General features: G+C 39.6%; 1 protein-coding gene across 1 annotated transcript in view; it reads left to right on the forward strand.

Moving 5' to 3' along the window:
* LOC102764125 (metabotropic glutamate receptor 8) overlaps positions 1 to 10,066 on the forward strand; it is a 384,604-nt gene that overhangs the window by 364,060 nt on the left and 10,478 nt on the right. Inside the window, exon 7 of the mRNA XM_006774192.1 lies at positions 9,282 to 9,528. Coding sequence (XP_006774255.1) covers positions 9,282 to 9,528 — 247 coding nt within the window. The remainder of the gene's footprint in view (positions 1 to 9,281; positions 9,529 to 10,066) is intronic.

The following is a 10,066-nucleotide window of genomic DNA, read 5'->3' on the forward strand; positions in this document are numbered from 1 at the left end:
TGTTCATATTTCCAACTAGATGATTTCGGCAAGCTCAACAAGATACAGTACCAAGAAAACCAGAGCATCTTTAAGATCCACAGTGAGGATTTTTATGAGGAAGGTAGATGGTTGATAACAGCAGTTTTGAAGAGAACCCTCTGAATTCTCAATTAGATGTTAATTCAGGTGCTTTAACCGAGTCTTAAATTTTTAAGAAATGTAGCCAAACTCTATTAGAAAATGGATGATTTTCTGATTTGGTGAGGCTTCAAGTCATATTATTCCTATACTTTCACCTCTCAGTGTATCTATGGGAGCCACACGGTGCGTGGTAAGGATATGGAGTTGCAAGTCAGACAGTCCTTAGTTAAAACCTCAGCTTTATCTTCATGAGCGTGTGACTTTGAAGATGTTATTTAAATTCTCCAAAATAGACCCATTTCCAAGATACAGGATTATTGTGAGGAAATATGTGCATAAAATATTTGGCATAACACTGATACTTCATCCTCAATAACTGGTAAGAATTATGATTGTAATTATTGTACAATACCCAAAGTTACCTCTTTAATCATCAGAAAACTTTGAGATGCTATTAGGATATTTAAGCACAAACCAACTGTAATCATAGTACGTTTAAAATGTTTTGAGTGATATTAACTCTATGTAATATATATCATATATAATTATATAGTTCATAAAGTTTGCTCTTATAGTAAGTATTTTCTCTCCCTGGCTTCTTTCATAAAAAATTTAAACTTTTGTTATTTGTTCTCTTCATGTATATATTCCATTTATTATGTTTGGTACCCATTCAAATAGACACTATTTAAATCATAACAATTAAAATATCTCCATTACTCTTATTCTCAGTTCTGACCATGCTATTGCAAAGTGATAAAGAGCTAAAAGGCAGCATTGAAGCAGGAGTCCATAGAGGGAAACATTAAGAAAATTATCTGTAAAAGAGAAACCAATGAACAGTTAGCAAGTAGAGGCCTCATATTCATTTGCATATGTCACAGTAGAAAAGGCAACATCATTGTTTGAGAAATTATTTTTCTTATGTTCCTATAAATAATACTTATGTAGACTAAATTTTATCCAATAATGCTCTAGTTTAAAACATCTACTTCATAAAATGTCTACCAGGCTTTAATAAAAAAATAAACTATTTATTAATGCAAATATTGAATATCATGCATATTTCATTATAAGCATGTGTTATAAGTCTAGTATGTATTCTTTCTTCTTTAGAGGATCTTGGATTTCATTACACTTCTTCTGTCCTATCCCCGGCAAAGATGACGTTCTACTTGTTGGTTGATGCTTTATTACTCTCTGCATCTGGTTCCCACCATTCCCAATAAGTCCAAGGTTAAGAATTCAAACCTCACTTGTGAACCTGCCCTGTTCTGCATCTCCCTTTGATTTGACCCTTTATTTTGCTAACATGTGCCCTGGCCAAAGGTGACATGATGAGAGGCTGCAAAAGGGTCAGAGCAAACCCACCTTCATCTCCAGTAATGGAAAAGCAATGCAATGACTTGTGGATGGGTTAGCAACACTGATTTCTACCTGACAGGAGATACACAGCACTCATGATGCTGATTTTTCCCAGAATGAAATTATACTGTGATTATTTGAATGTGCTGACTCTAGAGCTTCCCATAAGCATAAAACATATTTACTTATGAATAAATACTTTGTGCCTCTGTGTGTGTGTGTGTGTGTGCATGCGCGCACGCGCACGCATACGCTCACTACTAAAAAGGCTAAAATACTTGAGACTTATTTTGAGAGAGTGGAATTGTTAAATCTTTATTGTGTGAGGAATGGAGGAAGATGAATAGAGGAATATGATTAAGATTAATTAATGACTATAGGTATTATTTATTGATTGATATGTGTCAGGCACTGTGCCAATATATTACAAACATTGTCTCTTTAAATCCTTTGAGCAAATCCATGGAAGCTTATAAATAGTGTGAGTCCATTACCCTCAGTTATACAGCTCTTGCATGGGGAAGTGATTCAGGGCTGAGCCCCGAGCTCTTATATTACCAAAGTGGAGGCCACTGACTTTTAATTTATATTGTCTTTTGCTAAGCTGAGAACAAAATGGCCCATTATTGACATATTTACAGCTTTAAAGAGCATCATATTTATCTATCAAAGAGTTTCTGTCTCCACCTAGATGTTGATTTGAGGTTTAATGGGGCCCTCAAATTTTCTAGTTTCTAGATTTAGAATCTGATTTATTGTCTTCCTCTTAAAACTATAGGGTTATTTTCTTTAAGTACTAAATTCAAAAATAAGTACCTATACCACCTCAAAGAATATAGGAAATTTATATCATCCAGGCAGTATTATAGGTGTTAAGGTAATAGCAGTAAAACAGGTAAAAAATTCCCATACTCATGGAGTTTTTATTCTAGTTCAGGGAAATAGACAATACATAAATTAGTAAGATATATAGACTTTCATGGTAGAAAATGTTAGATGGTAAGGAGTAAAATACAGCTGGGAATGCAACTTGAGGGATGGGGGTTACAATATTTAATGCTGTGCTTAGAAAGGGTCTCACTGAAAAAGAACAGTTCAGGAAAGACCTTAGGGAAGTGACAGAATTAGCCTTTAATTAATATAAAGCTCCAAATTAAAAGCATGTTTAGTATGTTCCAGGCCAGTGTGAGGGCAAGAGTAAACCAGATCCGTTCAGAGGATCCTACGAGCCATTGTAGGGACATCATTATAGGGAGTCATGGGAAAGTTTGAGAGTAGGGGTGACCCTTAAAAAGAATGATTATTCTGGTTGATGTGTTAATACCAATCAGGTGATGAGACAGAGAAGAACAAGGGTGAAAGAAGAGAAATTAGTAGAACATTATAGCGATAAGCTAAATGAGGGATGATATTGGCAGGATTAATGTAGTACCAGTAGGGGTGGTGGAACATGACCTGTCTGAATAAATTTTGAAGGTAGAATCACCAGGATTTTTCATAGATCAAGATAGTAAGAAATGAATTATAAAGTTTTTTGTCTCAATAATCTGAAAGATGGAGTTAATAAGACATGACAGATCACTAGAAGAGCAGGCGTAGGGATGAAGATGGGATTCAGATGCTTGTTGTGTTAGGTGCCTGTCAGACATCCAAGGGAGCTACCAAGAAGACGATTGAATTCCTGAGGGCAGCCTGGATCTGCAAGCAGGTAAATGGTTTCTAAGGCAGCACTATCTACATCACTTCTGGGGCCTCGTGAAATATAAAAATACAATCCTCTTTGTTCAAAACATATTAAGAATTTCCAAACAGTATAATAGGTCATTATACTAAGTATGAGACTCTTCTGAGTGAAGGGACCACTGTACAGGTAGTACACACAGGAAACTGGTCCTAGTTTAAGGCCATAATTCCAAATGTGATGATTAAGAGAGTAATGTAGATGATAGATAGATAGATAGATAGATAGATAGATAGATAGATAGATGATAGACAGATGATAGATGATGGATGGGCATTTAAAAACTAATGTCTGGAGGCTTCAATGTAAAAATTTTAGAGAGATGAGAAGGATCCTTTAGAATTGATGAAAGGGAGAAACAATGGTAAAATATATGCTATGGATTTGGTGACGGTTCATTAGGGTCCAGACTCAGCCAAATGAGTCGGGTTGTTGCATCTAAGGTTATGCCCAATTGCCAGGCATTTTATTAGAGTTTGAACTGTTGCATAGTGGATTGATTTGGGGCTTTTACCACACATCAGGCAACTCCAGACTTTCTCTGTACACTTCTCTATAAATTTTTATAAAATCACTTCCAATAATTAGCGAGGTTTTGAAGTCCATTCACTGAAACCCTGCTGAATAGCAGAGGAAAAATCATTTCTGGATGCAGGTGCTATTTTGGCCGACACACAGATAAGGGAATAGATAACAAAAGCAGGGAAAGTCAGCTTTAAGTACGAATGTAGCTTTCTCACTGGTTAAACTATGTGCAGAGCATCCAAATGGAACCCGGCTTACTGTAGCAAAAAGTGAGACTAAACCATCCAGGGCCGGGCAGAAATCATCAAGACTAAATAATGAATTTGTTTCTTACTACATGGCACAAACCTGCCTTGGGTGTCAGGTATAAGAATTGGTTACCTTAGTTACTGAAGCATTGGAAACATAACAGCTTGAACATCAGAATTATGGAATTCTGTGTGCAGGTAGCCGGTTGAAATAAAAGTCCAACCTTTCTCCTTTAGCAATATAATCTCCCTCCTCACTCTTCTTAGAGCCTCTAATGATCCAGGCCATGCCCTGCTTTCCGTAGACCCTGGCTGGATGTGCACAGATGACCCTCGGAGAATGAAGAGGGAGCTATAATAGGTCTCAGAAAAGATGGCATGTTTGTATGCTTCTTTGTGCCAGCTCCTCCCTCGCTAAACCCAAGATCGCTTCAATCTACTCAGTGCATCTGCCTGCTTCAGGATCAAAATGCCCATGGAGCTTGGAGGCAGAGAACGTGGCAGGCCATCAGTGTATGTAATAGAAAAGATACTCCGCGTCCTCCGGGTATTAATATTTTGGAGTGATGGGGCAGAAGGTGGGGCATAAAAAAAAAAGATTGGAAGAAAGAAGGTTACATTCACATATCCGATGCCATTGTCTGCATCTTTCAATGGATTTATATTGGTTACAGGGAGTTAATCTAGTTCCCTCCCACATTCTAGTGCGCTATAACTTGATACAGAGAGCCAGTGTGTTATTCCAGGACTGTAGCACAGACAGTGACTATAGCCTTGACATCAGCAAATAGAATTGACTTTGGGGCATGATTTTATTCTGCCTACTTGGAAGTAAGATCACAAAAGCCTTTTTCATGACATCGGATAGTTAGATGATGGCTGTCAGCTATTCAGCAGACTGTCTGCTTTGGATACAAGCTTCTAAGCCCCTCAGATAGTTAGATGATGGCTGTCAGCTATTCAGTAAACAGAGCTGTCTGCTTTGGATACAAGCTTCTAAGCCCCTCTCTGGTCCTATACACCTGTTAGCATCCTTTCAGATTCAAAGCCGTAGGGCAAATACTTTTGTTGTGTTACTACTATGTTGTGCCTTTGAGACATTTTATAAAGCTGGGCACTCCACCTTATAACCCTTCTATGAGAAAAGTATTGCTTCCTCCATTTCATAGGGAAGAAATTAAAGGTCAGAGAGGAAAATAAAATCAAATCACACAGCTGTCCAGTGGCCAGGGAAGTTTTATTAGAGTTTGGATTGTCACCAGCAGGGTTGACATGGGGCTCTTACCACCCACACAGCAACTCCAAAGTTTCTCTGTAAATGTCTTTATCTCTAATATAAACAACCACCCTCCCCGGACCCCCAAAAAACAACAAAAAACTATGAGTGGTGTCGTTTCTGTCCTATATGGTTCAAATAATTAAAATTTTCGGTAGGTATACAACAATCTATGAGTTTTTTTAAAAAATTAAGTGCTCACCTTCAATCTTTTAATATAATCTCTCCATTTCTTCATACATATGGGAGATAGAATCCTATAAGCCATGATATTTAACATTTAGTTCCCCTAGAATGAGAGGAGGTGGCATTTTTATTCTTTGCTTATTTTGTTGTTGCTTTCGTTGGGGTTATGATATATATGACTTTTTTCATTATGTTAAGCATTCAAAAATGAAGTTCAAAAGTTCAATCTACTTTCGGTGCAAGGCCCTCTAACAAATGATAGGTCGTTGAGTTGCTTTCATTGGGGTTATGATATATATGACTTTTTTCATTATATTAAGCATTCAAAAATGAAGTTCAAAAGTTCAATCTACTTTCGGTGCAAGGCCCTCCAACAAATGATAGGCCGTTGAGATTTGGGAGTTTAGGGCATGATTTTGAATAGGTGCTTTTCCTGAATTAAATTCACATTACAATTTTTCAGAAGCTGTTTTAAAAGAACACACAAGTAAGCTCAGCATTTTGGTGTAATTTGACAGCATCGTGTCTAATGGAGAGCTTGGAACACTGAGCACAGCACGGTTCAATCCTAATGTCTGTGTTTATTATGTCTTCCAATGAGTTGGTTTGTTGAAAAGAGAGACTGCAGTAATATATTGAATGTGGAATCTAGAATTCCAGAATTTTCTTCATGCCTAATATTTAGCAATATTAAATTTACCATATATTACCAACATGATTTTAAATCATTTCTGTGTTGAATAATGGAAGAAAATTATCCTTTATATTTAGGCCAGCAGAGAAAATTTACAAGATACCAAGGTGTTTATATATTACTTGAGCTAGTAATTTACATTTTAGCAAGACCAACAGATTCAGACATAAAAATAATCCAGCTATTTGGTGTGGTGTTCCTGTTATTTCATGGCTGCTTGATGTCTGGAGATTTTTTTGCATGTTTGTTTTTAAGCTAAATTGACTTGCAGGGTCTTACTGGGACAAAGCTGATGGTTACCTATTTGAGCGGCTTTGGGATGTTCACCAGTGTGGTTGATATTTGGGTATATCCTTTCCTTATCTTTATGCCCTTTACCTGCAGCCCATTTGCTGCATAGCAATGCTAGCTGGAGAATAGGTAGGAATTCAGAGAGGATTAGCCAACCCAGGAGAAGTTTAAGAGCATGCATATGATAAGTTGCTTAAAAGTAGGTGGCAAAACTCAGGGAGATTTATAAGGCTTAAAGCCACAGGTCCACAGTTTATCAGAACATTCTAAAAAAATTTTTTAAGTGGGGCACTTGGTTTATTTCTGATGCAATGACACTCAGTACAGTGGGCTGAGGAGGTGAGGAGGAGGGCTAGTGGGAAGGCCTTGTCCTGCATGGACTAATGTCCAGTGCCTGGTGCCAGGCATACGTTTCCTAAAACCACTCTTGCATGGCCATTGAGTGAAGGTGGGGATCGGGGTCTCCTGGAGGTCAGGCATGCCTCTTCCTTGAGCTGGTCCTGGCTGCTGCTGAGAATTCCTCACCCACGGGTAGACACTGCCTCCTGGGGCAGGTAAGCCAGATGAAGGTAGACAGGGGAGCCAGGGGAGGCCTCCAACCCACCTGGCCGTTGCTGGCTGACTCGGATGGGTCCGGGGCCTTTCTGGGCAGGGGTGCCAGATCTCTCTTGTCACTGGGATTGCTCTGGGAACTGAGTGATAGACTGGCCCAGGTAGGCCCTTGGTCTTGGCAGTGATCACTGGGGTGGGTTTGGGGTTGGCAATGCTGGAGGTGGGGCGAGCCAGGGACTTGTGGGTACAGTCTAGGCCAGAGGTGACACGCGAACTCATTTTTTTGGTTTATTTTTCTTTGTTAAATGGCATTTAAATATATAAAATAAATATCAAAAATATAAGTCTTTGTTTTACTATGGTTGCAAATATCAAAAAATTTCTATATGTGACACAGCACTAGAGTTAAGTTAGGGTTTTTCAAAATGCTGACATGCCGAGCTCAAAAGGTTTGCCATCACTGGTCTAGGCTCTCTGTCAGCTGGTCTGTTTGGGGGCAGCAGCTGGGGGTCCACCATGCAGCTGGGAGACAAGGTGGGCAGTGGTTGGGGACCTTGAGTCAGGCAGCTCTCCATGTCCTCGTCTGAACCTGCAGTGCCAGGGGCAGCAGGCAGGAGTCCGAGTCAGGCATTGTGGGCAGGGACTCACTGATGGACGTGCTGCTGTCATTAGAGCTGCCAGGGCATGTGGGGACCATCACCATAGGCACGGCCTAGCAGTGCTCAAACTCACAGGGAGACAGTAGGCACATGTCCACATTATGGGGGAGGCCAAGCACACACTCCGGGGGTGGGGTGGAGCTGGAAGTGGTAGGCTCAACCTTGCCTCACTCATGGTGACCGGGGGCAGTGGTACCACCTGTTCAAAGGAGATGGACAGGGACTTGTCCACTTCTGTGGAGTGCAGGAGCTCACTCAGCAGACAGGGAAGGCGTGGTCACCATGGGGGAAAGCCTTAGTTCTTTCAAATTGAATTCGGGTTTCATTTATTGGCAGTTAGTATGAGGTCATGCCATGTAGTAATTGGTGGCTTTGCTGACAGATGCTTTGGGATCATGTCTCTATTAGGCAGGTATGCATGAGCCCAACATGCATGAGCTCAACTGAGGCTACGCATTGTGTTACTGACTTGAAATGTCATCAGCCATGTGTTGTAGCCATTACTGGTGTTCGTTTGACAGAGTGGAATATTATGGGAAGCATTTTCTGTACACTTGTGTAAATCAAATCGAGTATAAATCATATCTTCTGGAAGATATTCACATACCCAAAAATGAGAAGCTTCTGAGTGATTATTTGTCTAGGGTCTTGGATAGTTTCTTCAATGTATATAAGAAAAAATATAGATTACTGGCTCTAAAAAGTTTATACTCTAGTTGTACATTTCATATAATTTACTGCAAAGTTCATATAAATGATTATAATCACATCATTACACATTAGTGAAGTACTCCATTGTTTTCATTGTATTAGGCATTAAGAGTAAAATTTTAAAAAAACATTATCATTATGATAAGATTTATCATTGATGACTTCCTGGAGGAAGAGAACTTTGAAACAAATCATATTTTCTATCACCTGTTGGAGGGTAGTCACATGCTCACGATGTGGTCTTGTGCAAAAAGACAGCCTTAGTGGTAGATGACTTGAACAGCAAACTCAGTAACCTGGTGGTAGGATTTCACAAACAGGGACAGTCTCCATTCTAGTGTCTGAAGTTCTCCTCATGGTTTGGATCTGTTAAGAGAAACTGTTTTCCCTAGGACAAGGCAATCCTGAGGCTGGTTCAGGTATTCACTCTGGAGGTTGAATGGCTTATTTATTTATTTCAAAATATTAATACAGTGTATTTAGTTATTTTCCCCCATCACCTTTTATCCCCTCTATGCCTTCTTCCACCTCTACCCATCTCTACCACCCAAAGTTGAATATCTTTAGATCCTTTATTTAAAAGGACATAATTAGTTTGGGTCCTGGGCTTGCCAGATATAATTTGACGACTTTACATTTTCAGAGGTATTATTGGAGTGAACAGATATCAATGAGGATCATAGATATGTTGTCTGTTTGTTTTAACAATTGGACTTCCTAAACAATACAACTTTACCCACACGTGCAGATGGGATAAAGAAATGCTTGACTATAATTAAGGGCAATTTCCATAAGTACCTTCTCATTCAAGTTTCGCAGAGAAGCTGGAATGATTTCAGAAAAAGATGATGTTATTTGCTTTATCTTCGATCAGGTTTACCAACATTAATCTTTTCTTTCCTCCCTTCAGATGTACATCCAAACAACAACACTTACTGTCTCCATGAGTTTAAGTGCTTCGGTGTCTTTGGGCATGCTCTATATGCCCAAGGTTTATATTATAATTTTCCATCCAGAGCAGAACGTTCAAAAACGCAAAAGGAGCTTCAAGGCTGTGGTGACGGCGGCCACCATGCAAAGCAAACTGATCCAAAAAGGAAATGGCAGACCCAATGGCGAGGTGAAAAATGAACTCTGTGAGAGTCTTGAAACCAACAGTAAGTCATCCGTAGACTTTCCGATGGTCAAGAGCGGGAGCGCTTCCTAATAGATGTACGTTGAACATTCTTCTACTGGTCTTGGGGGCTGTGCCACATGGCTCCAGGGGCATGACGGTACTTGCACACCATGAAACCATCATGGCTGTGAGACCCATTTGGTTCTAACCAAAGGACTTCAAGGTTCATGGCTCTTCTGAAGAGCGTAAACATGCACACACGATCTCTTTTCAGCATGTGACACTCAGGTCTCTCTTTGGAGGCATTACTGAGCTTGGGACTATCTTCTAAATATAAAAATTATCTTTTAGCCCTCACCAGTTTGGCTCAGTGGATAGAGCGTTGGCCTGCGGACTGAAAGGTCCCAGGTTCGATTCCGGTCAAGGGCATGTACCTGGGTTGTGGACACATCTCCAGTAGGAGGTGTGCAGGAGGCAGCCGATCAGTGTTTTTAACTATCTATCCCTCTCCCTTCCTCTCTGTAGAAATAAATTATAATATATGTTTTTTAAAAAAGAATTATGGGATGCCTTCATTT

The sequence above is a fragment of the Myotis davidii genome, unplaced genomic scaffold (assembly GCF_000327345.1).
Source record: "Myotis davidii unplaced genomic scaffold, ASM32734v1 scaffold927, whole genome shotgun sequence".
Lineage (NCBI taxonomy): Eukaryota > Metazoa > Chordata > Mammalia > Chiroptera > Vespertilionidae > Myotis > Myotis davidii.